This window comes from Petromyzon marinus, chromosome 15 (assembly GCF_048934315.1).
Source record: "Petromyzon marinus isolate PM22_M1 ecotype Great Lakes invasive population chromosome 15, UKy_Petmar_22M1.pri1.0, whole genome shotgun sequence".
NCBI lineage: Eukaryota > Metazoa > Chordata > Hyperoartia > Petromyzontiformes > Petromyzontidae > Petromyzon > Petromyzon marinus.
In genome coordinates, this window is record NC_133681.1 from 1065819 (window position 1) to 1078670 (window position 12852).

The 12852-nt window shown below is 54.4% G+C and overlaps 1 protein-coding gene across 3 annotated transcripts in view; it reads left to right on the plus strand.

The window, feature by feature from the left end:
* The first annotated feature begins 621 nt into the window (after positions 1–621).
* Positions 622–12852, plus strand: part of LOC116942551 (microtubule cross-linking factor 1-like) — a 44973-nt gene continuing 32742 nt past the window's right edge. For 2 of the 3 annotated variants that reach the window (XM_032954595.2, XM_032954596.2), the window contains exons 1-3: positions 622–2085; positions 6909–7142; positions 10284–10442. In XM_032954595.2, the coding sequence (XP_032810486.2) occupies positions 1114–2085; positions 6909–7142; positions 10284–10442 (1365 nt within the window). In that variant the 5' untranslated portion in view covers positions 622–1113. The remainder of the gene's footprint in view (positions 2086–6908; positions 7143–10283; positions 10443–12852) is intronic. The other variant, XM_032954597.2, reaches the window with a different exon arrangement.

Consider the following 12852-nt stretch of genomic DNA (forward strand, 5'->3'; position numbering starts at 1 on the left):
ATTAAAGACTACACGGGAGACCTGTGTCTTTGTGTGCTGTGTGATATAAAGATCATTGCCATCAGCCATGATCAATCCACAGCTGGATGAAGGCCTTCTCTAAGCAGTGACTACGTCTGGGTGTGTAGTGTAGCAAGAGACTGAACACTTGGTGAGAACCTGGTGTGTGTGCGGTGGTGGGGGGCGCTGTGTGGTTGTGGGGGGCGCTGTGTGTGCGGTGGTGGGGGGCGGTGTGTGGTTGTGGGGGGCGCTGTGTGGGTGGTGGTGGGGGGCGGTGTGTGGGTTGTGGGGGGCGCTGTGTGGGTGGTGGTGGAGGGGGCGCTGTGTGGGTGGTGGGGGTGCTGTGCGTGGTGGTCGTGGAGGGTGGCTGTGTGTGTGGTGGGGGGCACTGTGTGGGTGGTGGTGGGGGGCGGTGTGTGGATTGTGGGGGGCGCGGTGTGGGTGGTGGTGGTGGTGGTGGAGGGGGCGCTATGTGGGTGGTGGGGGTGATGTGCGTGGTGGTGGAGGGTGGCTGTGTGTGTGGTGGGGGGCGGTGTGTGGGTGTTGGTGGGGGGCGCTGTGTGGGTGGTGGTGGAGGGGGTGCTGTGTGTGTGGTGGGGGGTGGCTGTGTGCGCGAGGGGAGAGAGGGAGAGAGTGAGGGCGGGTGGTGGTGGGTGGAGACTGGGAGGAGCGAGAGAGAGACAGAGAGAGAGAGCGCGAGAGAGAAAAACGCGAGGAGCAAGGACAAGAGCCGCAACCCTTGCACGCAGAAGAAGAGGTCGTCATCATCACCATCGTCTCATCTTCACGCGAGGACGACGCGGAGGGGTCGCCACGCCGTTCAAACGAACGACGACTCCGCGAACGAATGACTCCATTGCTACATCGACCGCTTCGTTCAACGTTGCTCCCCGATTCATTCCTCGGGACGCGAGCTGCATCGGGGATGGAGACTCCGCCTCATCCATAGCCGCAGCTGCTGCCACTGCTGCTGATGCTGCTGCCGCCGCTGTTGAGATCGCAGGGCGCGCCCGCCGCTGCTCACGGCGAGTGAGTGATGCGCCCTGGGCCCCAGTGGACCGGGAGACGGAGGAGGAGGAGGAGGCGGCGGATCGGTGGGGCCGGCCACGCAGCATGAACCCCGCGGGGACCCCTCGCCGCCAAGTGACGCGGCCCCTGTCCCCCGCGAGACCCCGGGACGCGGGGGCCGCCCCACGATCAGTGCTGACCCCGGGGACGGGGTCATGCTCGGGCTCCTTATTGCGCACCTCGCTGCGGGGTCAAGTTCTCTCCCGGGGTCACGCTGGGCCTGCCCGCGGGGGTCTTGCTGCTGCGTCATCTGCCAAGGGCAGCGGTTCTGGATTGTCAGCCACCACCACCACTGCCACCACTGCCACCACCGCAGCGAACCACGCGAGTCGCGGTGGGACTCCCATCCCAAGACGAGTTCCTCCCGTGGGCAGCGCGAGCAGCAATGGGGGCAGCGGTGCGGGAGCAGCGACGAAGACAGCTTCGCGAGCTAAGAGCAGCAGCAGCAGCAGCAGGGCTCACACGGGCCGGGCGTCGGCGACTGCGGGCGGCCGCCACGAGCCGTGGGCAGCAGGGGCAGCGGGAAGGGCAGCGGCCGGGAAAGGAGGAGGCGGCGGAGGCGCCGCAGATAGTGGTTCCGACGTTTCGGACTCACCCCCCTCTGAGCCGCTCTCTGACGAACTGCGCCCCAACGCGGGGCCAGAGAGCGACGTGGAGTCACTGGGGGGGTCAAGCGAGCCAGAGACGGTGAGAGCCGCGGCCGAGAGCGGAGCAGCAGCAGGAGCAGCAGCAGCAGGAGCAGGCAGCACGAGGAGAGGCGGCGCGGAGGGAGCGGCGATCGATGGGGATGCGGCAGCCTCAGCTGCGTCGTGTGGGAGAGGAGGAGCGGGAGGAGGAGGAGGAGGAGGCGGAGCGGGGGTGAAGGTGGCGAGGCCTGGAGGAGCCGAGGTCGTCAAGGCGGCGTCTGGCAGAGAGACGGGGGCGATGGCGTCGCCGGCGCGTCCGGGAAGCCCAGGCGCTCTGCAGGAGCTGATGCGAGACCTGGACGAGATGCGGTCTGAGAACGCGTACCTCAAGGTGCGGGCACGCGCTCGCTCACTCACTCACGCAAACACAAAGATCCCCCGTGTAACCTGAACGCACTGTTGGGACAAATCACTCACACACTCACTAAAACACTCACGCAATCAGTCACACACTCACTCACACAATCACTCACTCACTCACTAAAACCCTCACACAATCAGTCACACACTCACTCACACAATCACTCACTCACTAAAACACTCACACAATCACTCACACACTCACTCACGCAATCACAAAGATCCCCCGTGTAACCTGAACACACTGTTGGGACAATCACTCACACACTCACTAATACACTCACGCAATCAGTCACACACTCACTCACACAATCACTCACTCACTCACTAAAACACTCACACAATCAGTCACACACTCACTCACACAATCACTCACTCACTAAAACACTCATGCAATCAGTCACACACTCACTCACACAATCACAAAGATCCCCCGTGTAACCTGAACACACTGTTGGGACAAATCACTCACACACTCACTAAAACACTCACGCAATCAGTCACACACTCACTCACACAATCACTCACACAATCACTCACTCACTAAAACACTCACACAATCACTCACACACTCACTCACGCAATCACAAAGATCCCCCGTGTAACCTGAACACACTGTTGGGACAAATCACTCACACACTCACTAATACACTCACGCAATCAGTCACACACTCACTCACACAATCACTCACTCACTCACTAAAACACTCACACAATCAGTCACACACTCACTCACGCAATCACAAAGATCCCCCGTGTAACCTGAACACACTGTTGGGACAAATCACTCACACACTCACTAATACACTCACGCAATCAGTCACACACTCACTCACACAATCACTCACTCACTAAAACACTCATGCAATCAGTCACACACTCACTCACCCAATCACAAAGATCCCCCGTGTAACCTGAACACACTGTTGGGACAAATCACTCACACACTCACTAAAACACTCACGCAATCAGTCACACACTCACTCACACAATCACTCACTCACTCACTAAAACACTCACACAATCAGTCACACACTCACTCACACAACCACTCACTCACTAAAACACTCATGCAATCAGTCACACACTCACTCACGCAATCACAAAGATCCCCCGTGTAACCTGAACACACTGTTGGGACAAATCACTCACACACTCACTAAAACACTCACGCAATCAGTTACACACTCACTCACACAATCACTCACTCACTAAAACACTCACACAATCACTCACACACTCACGCAATCACAAAGATCCCCCGTGTAACCTGAACACACTGTTGGGACAAATCACTCACACACTCACTAAAACACTCACGCAATCAGTTACACACTTACTCACACAATCACTCACTCACTAAAACACTCACACAATCACTCACACACTCACGCAAACACAAAGATCCCCCGTGTAACCTTAACAGACTGTAGGGGCAAGTGCTGTAAGCGAGAGCACCCATGAAGGCCGACACGGCACGCGAGGGGGTGGGTGTCCAGCACCACGACCGGCCGTCTTTGTCTCCCTCGTGGTGATGCTTACACACCACAGAAGGTACTCATTTGAGGCTGAGTCTACCTAGGGGAGGCCCAGAACCGCTTCAGTTATTCGTCACTAAACTACCACTCCCTACACACTCACTCACACAATCACTCACTCACTCACTAAAACACTCATGCAATCAGTCACACACTCACTCACACACTCACTCACTCACTAAAACACTCACACAATCACTCACATACTCACTCACACAATCACTCACTCACTCACTAAAACACTCATGCAATCAGTCACACACTCACTCACACAATCACTCACACACTCACTAAAAGACTCACACAATCAGTCACACACTCACTCACACACACACTTACTATACCACTCACGCAATCAGTCACACACTCACTCACACAATCAGTCACAAACTCACTAAAACACTCACACAATCAGTCACACACTCAGTCACACAATCACTCACTCACTAAAACACTCACACAATCACTCACACACTCACACAATCACTCACACACTCACTAAAACACTCATACAATCAGTCACACACTCACTAAAACACTCACACAATCAGTCACACACTCAGTCACACAATCACTCACTCACTAAAACACTCACACAATCACTCACACATTCACACAATCACTCACACACTCACTAAAACACTCACACAATCACTCACTAAAACACTCACGCAATCAGGCACACACTCACTCACACAATCAGTCACACACTCACTAAAACATTCACACAATCAGTCACACACTCACTAAAACACTCACACAATCAGTCACACACTCACTAAAACACTCACACAATCAGTCACACACTCACTAAAACACTCACACAATCAGTCACACACTCACTAAAACACTCACACAATCAGTCACACACTCACTCACACAATCACTCACACACTCTAAACACTCACACAATCAGTCACACACTCACTAAAACACTCACACAATCAGTCATACACTCACTCACACAATCACTCGCACACTCACTCACACAATCACTCACACACTTACTACACCACTCACGCAATCAGTCACACACTCACTCACACACTCACACAATCAGTCACACACTCACTCACACAATCACTCCCTCACACGATCACTCATTCACACAATCACTGAAACACTCATTTACCCTCTCACTCCGTCACAAAATTACTGACGCACTCACGCACTGAACACAATCACTCATTGATACTATCACTGACGCACTCACTTAACAAAATCACTGACGCACTCACTGACACACTCACGGACACCCACTGCCACCATCTCTCCACGGTGTTGAGTATCAATCAAAGAAAGAGTCAAAGGCGAGGTGGCTGAGTGACTCAGCGGGCTCATAATGGCCCCGTCAGGGACACTGAAGCGGCACCGCTGAGAGCCTGGGTTCAAATCCAGGTTTGATCGCGGGTGATATACAAGAATCTCAAATGCAGCGAGTGTAATGGTTTCAGCCAGGTCACAATAGAGGGATCTCTTTCTTTGTTACGCAGCTACCGTGTCGGCCTTCAGAGATGTTTGGCAACAGCACTTGTCCCAGCAGTCTGTTGAGGGCTATAGGTTGGATATTTGTCTTTGTGTTATCCGGGTATGGCCGAGGTGGGGGGGGGGGGGGCAGTGGTTGTGAATGACACCACGTGTCCTTTTCGCGCGGCAGCCCCAAGACTGCACCATTGAAAGTGGAGTGAGTGGCGAGAGGAGGAGGCGCGGCAGGGTGGTGGCATCGGTGCCGTAAACTTCATTCGCCTCCCGGGTGGGCACGAGACAAGATAGGAGATATTCCGCCCCTTGGCCTTCACCACTCAACGTCGTCATCATCATCGTCACGATCATCATCAGCAGCAGCTGCAGCAGCATCATCATTATGTAGGCCTCGCCAGCAGCTGCATGTGATCATCAGTATCCACCATAAATCATCATCACGAGCTGCTGGACCATTATAATAATCTTTATCGCCGGCAGCAGGATTATTGTCACCGCCACCATCTTTACTGATAACAGCACGCCATCGTGCTTCCCCTAGGTCCACTCAGCGTTAATTGCGTATTCAGTAGAGGGTGTAAATCAGCAGCACCGGGGCGTGGTTGTGACCAGGGCCGCGTGCGCCGTGCCGGCCTTTATAGGTTCTCGCTGACAGCATCGACCCAGACATTCTGTGTGTGCTTCACCAGGGATGTTTAGTCCTGAACAGCATGATGCCAGTCTGTCCCGTTCGCTCAGAAACATCGAGTGAGGTGCTGCTGCTGGGTAGACTGCAGCTCGTCCAGAACACGGCTGCTAGAGTGCTTCATGCACACACACACACACCGTGTCGCGAGCACACAACAACATCATCATCATCATCACACATCTGCTCGATAGTCTCTGCACTGGCTACCAGTCAGGTACCGAGTGGACTCTGAGATCCTGTTGCTGCTCGCCGAGAAAGCTCCCTCAGTGGGTTGCTCTGTGTTGACTCTCCGTACAGGTCGCTGAGATCTTCGCACCGCCTTCTTCTAAGATCTCCGAGGTCGAGGCTCTGTTCCCGCGGTGTTCGGGGTTTTGCCACTGCAGCCCCCAGACTATGGATCTGAGGTTGAACTGCGCTTTAGCAGTGTAAATAATTAGTATCAGCATCGGTCGGGCCGTGACCACATCTGGAAGCGGTTGGCCTCCAACGGCGCGTGGCAGCTGCGCATAGCGAAGGGATTGGGGCAAGGCGACATCCCCAGCGCCCCCGATCCTCGTGGAAAAAAAGAAGAGTCGCCGGGCTAGCTGCAGCTTTCCCGGCTAAACACCACGATTACTTAATTCACATTCGCGTGCATCTGTCATGACGGGAAGCCACGTGGGCCTGATCTCACCGCGCTCACGTGGGCCGTGGTGGGCCCACGTGCCTCCCTTGCCGTCCTCTCCCGACGGTTAGGGTCCTCCCATAGCATTTTGATGATCATCGATCCTCCTCCTCGTCCACCTCCTCCTCAACAACTCATCATTCTCTTAAACCACCATGACCGTACCTATCTCCTCCTCTCGTCTTTATCGCTCCACATCGCCTTACCGCTCCTCCTTATCCTCGGTATCATACAAACCTCCTCCTATATCCCTACCCCCAAAACCAACTCATCCCCTACCCACCTTCCTCCTTACCGTGTCCCCCTCCTCCTCCTCCTCCTCCCCCACCCCGAACCATTCCTCCAACTCCTCCCCACTCTTCGCTGACCCCCCCCCCCCACCACCATCCGCACCCGCCCGTACACGGTCCCCCCAACCCCAGGACGAGCTGGAGGAGCTGCGCGCCGAGATGGACGAGGTTCGGGACGGGTACCTGGAGGAGGAGGCGCGCCAGGTGCGCGACCTGCGGCGCGAGTTGGAGCGCGCGCACAAGACGTGCCGCATCCTGCAGTACCGCCTGCGCAAGGCCGAGCGCAAGGGGGCGCGCGCCGCGGGGGCGGGGCCGGGCGGGCAGCCCGACGTGGACGTCCTCATCAGCCTGGAGCAGGACCTCAAGGTGACTGACGGGGGGCAGGAGCCGCGAGCTACGGTGGGGCGGAGAGCTTGGGGGGGGGGGGGTAGCGGAGGGGGGGGCGAGTGGTGGGGTAGCGGAGGGGGGAGGCGGGTGGTGGGGTAGCGGAGGGGGGAGGCGGGTGGGGTGGGGGGCGAGATTTTGATCAGAGTCAGAATGTTTATTTATGCTGGAGAGGAATCCGATGAGCTATAAAGCTCTTCTTCAGAGATGTCCAATAGGGGCGGGTAAGGACGTTACAACAACAAAGATTACCAAAAACGATAGGAGTGCAAAGTTTAGGAAAGGTAAACGAATAACTTGAAAAATAAATAAATATGTTTTTACTTATCAGGTCAAACGCAGCGAGGTTTCAACATATTTTGCGGAAGCGACCTCGCCACCAATGATAGCTCAACAAAGTGGCCTACAACGTGGAAATGTCAAGCAAGAATATTATTTAAATCATGAGATGGGCAGCGGCAGTGACATTTCAGAGAGAGTCAGGCTACTGAAGGCTGTGACCTCAAGGTGAGAGAGGCCGGGATAGAGGTCAAAGTCAAGTCAATTCCAGCACCCCCACCTCTCTCTCTGTCCACCCCCCTCTCTCTCTATTTAAGTCCTCGATACAGAGGCGTTGTGTCTCTGTGTGTCTCTGTGTTGTCTCTCTCTGTGTTGTCTCTCTGTGTCTCTGTGTTTTCTCTATCTGTGTGTCTCTGTGTTGTCTCTATCTGTGTGTCTCTGTGTTGTCTCTCGCTGTGTCTCTGTTGTGTGTCTCTCTCTGCCTGTGTCTGTGTTGTCTCTCGCTGTGTCTCTGTGTTGTCTCTGTTGTGTCTCTGTGTTGTCTCTCGCTGTGTCTCTGTGTTGTCTCTCTCTGTGTCTGTGTTGTCTCTCTCTGTGTGTCTCTGTGTTGTCTCTATCTGTGTCTGTGTTGTCTCTCTCTGTGTGTCTCTGTGTTGTCTCTCTCTGTGTGTCTCTGTGTTGTCTCTCTCTGCCTGTGTGTCTGTGTTGTCTCTCTCTGTGTGTCTCTGTGTTGTCTCTCTCTCTCTGTGTCTGTGTTGTCTCTCTCTGTGTGTCTCTGTTGTGTGTCTCTCTCTGCCTGTGTCTTTGTGTTGTCTCTATCTGCCTGTGTGTCTGTGTTGTCTCTCTCTCTGTGTCTGTGTCGTCTCTCTGTGTGTCTGTGTTGTCTCTCTCTGTGTGTCTCTGTTCTGTGTCTCTCTCTGCTTGTGTCTTTGTGTTGTCTCTCTCTCTGCCTGTGTGTCTGTCTGTGTGTCTCCGTGTCTGTGTTTTGTCTCTCTCTCTGTGTGTCTGTGTTGTCTCTCTCTGTGTGTCTCTGTTGTGTGTCTCTCTCTGCCTGTGTCTCTGTGTTGTCTCTCTCTGCCTGTGTGTCTGTCTGTGTGTCTCCGTGTCTGTGTTTTGTCTCTCTCTCAAATTGAGTAATTTTTGTTAGAACGTAATCAACCAGGTAGGGTGTTGACTGTTGTGTTAGCCGACTCTCTGTGTTGTATTGCATTGTATTTCTAAGTTCACTAGGTTTGTTTCCTACCTGATGACGATTGCTTGTGTTGCAATCGAAACGTCGTATTATATTATTTAATTTATTTTCTTCCTACGTGACTTTACCGAAAGAACCAAAGAGTAATTCCTACAGACACGAAAGCTTCAAATCAAGTTTCAATTCAAGCGCATTGATGAAACGCGACCCACAGAACGTCGCTATCCGTCCCGGCGAGAAGCTTCATCAACCTCTCCTCTCCTCAAGGTCGATCGCTGCCAGGCCACGCCTTGTGCCCTCCATTCCCCTTTATGACTAGATCACACCCTCCCTGCGAGTGATCTAGAAAACCACTCTGTGAAGTGATCTAAACACCCACTCTGACTGATCCAGATCAACCACTTTGTGAGTGAGCTAGAGACGCACTCCTAAAATCACGGTCCAAGCTCTGATCACCAAATCGCGGGATACCAAAGTGGCTAAACCACCTGGCGGCGTCGTCTCCCCCTACCTGAACCTCATCACCCGCACCCCCTCTCCTCCACCCCAGCGTGCAGGCGGCCACAAGGCGACACGAAGTGGTGGAGTCGCCTGCGAGTCGCTCGCTCGACTCTCCCACGGCGTCGAGCGAGTGGTGGGGGGGGGGGGGCTGGCAGGTTGAGTGCGGGAGCCTTCCCCGTCTGTCTCCGTGGGTAATTGGGGTCAGGGATGGAGTCGAGGTGACATGGAGACGTCGACCCCCCACTCCACTCCCCCCTCGATAGCCGGGAGGTTCCGCATCGCCGCGCGGTTTCACTTCTCCATCGATGTCCCGGGGAGGTGAACTCGGGTCACCTCCTCCATCCCTTCTCGCGTGGTGCCGCTGGTTCCCTCTCACCCGGGGTCGCGACCTCCGTCTTGTCCCTGTGGCCACGTGTTCAGTCCCAAGGCGCTGCTGACCACCCACCCCCGTGCCGGCCTTCATCGGTGCTACTCCCTAACAGCACTTGCCCCAACCGTCTGTTAAGCCTATACCGGGGAACTTTCTCGTTGTCATTGCCAAGGTGGGAGGTCGGCTGGGATAGCGAAGGGTTGATGCGAGCTTCTCCTCTCGCACACCCTCACACCCAAAGACAAAGATCCCCCGTACAGCCTTGACAAACTCTTAGGGCAAGTGCTGTTTGCGAGCACCTATTAAGGCCGGCACGGCACACGAGGGGGTGGGTGTCCGGCACCCCGCCCGGCCGCATTTGTCTCCCTAGGAGCGATGTTTACACACCGCACCAGGTACTCATTTGAGGCTGAGTCGACCTAGAGGAGGCCCAGAACCGGTTAAGGTAATCGTCACAGGTGTTGGCCGTGAGCGGGGTTCGTAGCACAGCGCGCTAACCACTACACTACCGCTCCCATCACTCACACTCGCACACATTCACCAACACCCGCCATTTGCCACGAAGTGGCGGTGACGTCACCACGGTACCTGTGCCAGGCTAGGTGCACTTTGAGGTCGTCACGTGAAGTGTCGAAGGCTCGCTGGCAGGAAGTCACGGGACAGACCCAGGTGCCCATGGGTTGACCGACTGAGATGACCCCTGGCAGATGCACCAGCTGTACCCCGACTGCCCTCTCGCTCACACCCACCCTCTCTCTCTCTGGCGCTCTCCCCCGTCTAGGTGGCCAAGGACGTGTCTGTGCGCCTGCACCGCGAGCTCGAGAGCGTGGAGGAGAAGCGCGGCCGCGTGGAGGATGAGAACGAGGCCCTCCGCCAGAGCCTCCTCGAGCTGGAGATCAGCAAACAGGCGCTCAGCAACGAACTCGAGCGCACCAAGGAGGTGACACTCACTCACAATCACTCACAATCACTCACAATCACTCACTCACAATCACTCACAATCACTCACAATCACTTACAATCACAATCACTCACTCACAATCACTCACAATCACTCACTCACAATCACTCACTCACAATCACAATCACTCACAATCACTCACAATCACTCAAAATCACTCACTCGCAATCACTAAAAATCACTCAAAATCACTCACTCACAATCACTCAAAATCACTGAAAATCACTCACTCACAATCACGCACAATCACTCACAATCACTCAAAATCACTCAAAATCACTCACAATCCCTCAAAATCACTCACAATCACTCAAAATCACTCACAATCACTCAAAATCACTCACTCACAATCACTCAAAATCACTCACTCACAATCACTCACAATCACTAAAAATCACTCACAATCACTCACTTGCAATCACTCACAATCACTCACTCAAAATCACTTACAATCACTCACTCACAATCACTCACACAACAACAACAACAACCGCCATTCGCCACTAAGTGGTGGTGACGTCACCACGACGCTTGTGCCAGGCCATGTGCACCTTGAGGCCACGTGAAGTGTCGAACGCCCGCTGGCTGGAGGTCAAGGGGCAGACCCAAGTGCCACGGGTCGACTGACTAAGATGACTGAGATGACTAAGATGATTGAGCTGTTTCGGCATGCGGTGGCTGGGCATGCAGGCTACATGACCCAGCCAACGCAGCCTTGCCTGTCGGAGGAGCTCACTGATGGGACCTTGCCCAGATCTTTCAAGGATTTGTGAACTCCTCACACAATCCAGCCTGGTTAAACCCAGGATGGATCGTAGGCAGGCTAGCCTAAGTGTTTCTAACCGGCGAAGATGTTCCATTAGGGGGGTCCACGTTTCGCAAGCGTAAAGAAGGAAGGGAATGACCGTGGCCGAGAAGACCTGAAGTTTAGTGCGGAGCGACAGACCAGGTAGCTTCCACACAGCATTACGCAACCGATAAAAAGATATTGCCGCTCGACTGATTCGGAGTGAGACCTCTGCTGTTAAACTGCAGCCGGTCATAAGCACACTGCCCAGGTATGGGAAACTCTCCACTCTCTCCACAACTGCCCCATCACCGATTGGGAGTTGTGGGGGTGGAGTGTCCGATGGTACAAAATACCAGGCAGGTGCTTAGTTTTGGTGGGGCTGATGGTAAGGCCCCATCTCTTAGTGGCACACTCCAGTCTCAGCAGCAGCGTCTCCAACTCCTCCTCTGAATGAGCAGCTATTACCAAATCATCGGCATGCATAACGTGGTTGAGCAATAGGGAGCCATCCCTTGACCGCACCTGGGCATCGATCAGCCTCCCATTATATCTGTACCAAATGGAGATTCCCCCGGTACAGCTATTGAAGGCTTCACGAACTACGTGCTCAAAATAGATGTTAAATTATGTGGGAGCCAGAGGACATCCCTGTCGCACCCCAAGGTGTACAGGGAATGGCTCTGACTCCCGGCCACGTAGTTTTACCTGGGCCCGCTCACCATCACGAAGGTCCTTAATGATCGTGAGCAGAGGGTCAGGGACTCCAAAAGCACGAAGAACAACCCAGAGCCCAGGCCTACTGATGGTATCATAGGCCTTGACCATGCCAATAAAGCAGAGATGTAGGTCTTGCTGGAATTCCCTACACCTCTGCTGTAGCAGACGGACAGAAAATATGGCATCTGTGCAGGACCGCCCTTTCCTGAAACCGCATTGGGGCTCCGCAAGCCTCTCCTCAGCGTGCCTGGCAAGGCGATGTTGAATAATCCTTGCCAGGACCTTTCCCGGTACACTGAGGAGTGAGATGCCCCACTCACTCACACTAACTCACACACATTCGTTCATACTCACTCATACACAAAGACAAATCCCCCGTATATCCTGAACAGACTGTTGGGGCAAGTGCTGTTAGTGTGCACCTATGAAGGCCGGCACGGCACACGAGCGGGTGGGTGTCCAGCACCACGCCCGGCCGCCTTTGCCTCCATAGTGGCGATGTTTACACATCACACCAGGTACTCATTTGAGGCTGAGTCGACCTAGGGGAGGCCCAGGACCTGTTCTGATAATCGTCAAAAATGTTGGCCGTGAGCGGGAATCGAACTCGAGTTGCCGGGTTTGTAGCGCAGCGTAGCGCTAACCGCTACACTACCGCTCTCCACTTATACACACACATTCACTCACTCACACACTCATATTCACTCACTCACGCACTCACACTGACTCACACACTCATACTCACTCACACTCACCAATACCAACACCCGCCATTCGCCAGAAAGTGACGGTGACGTCACCATGGCATCTGTGCCAGGCGAGGTGCACTTTGAGGCCACGTGAAGTGTCAAAGGCGGTCACGGGACTGACCCAGGTGCCATG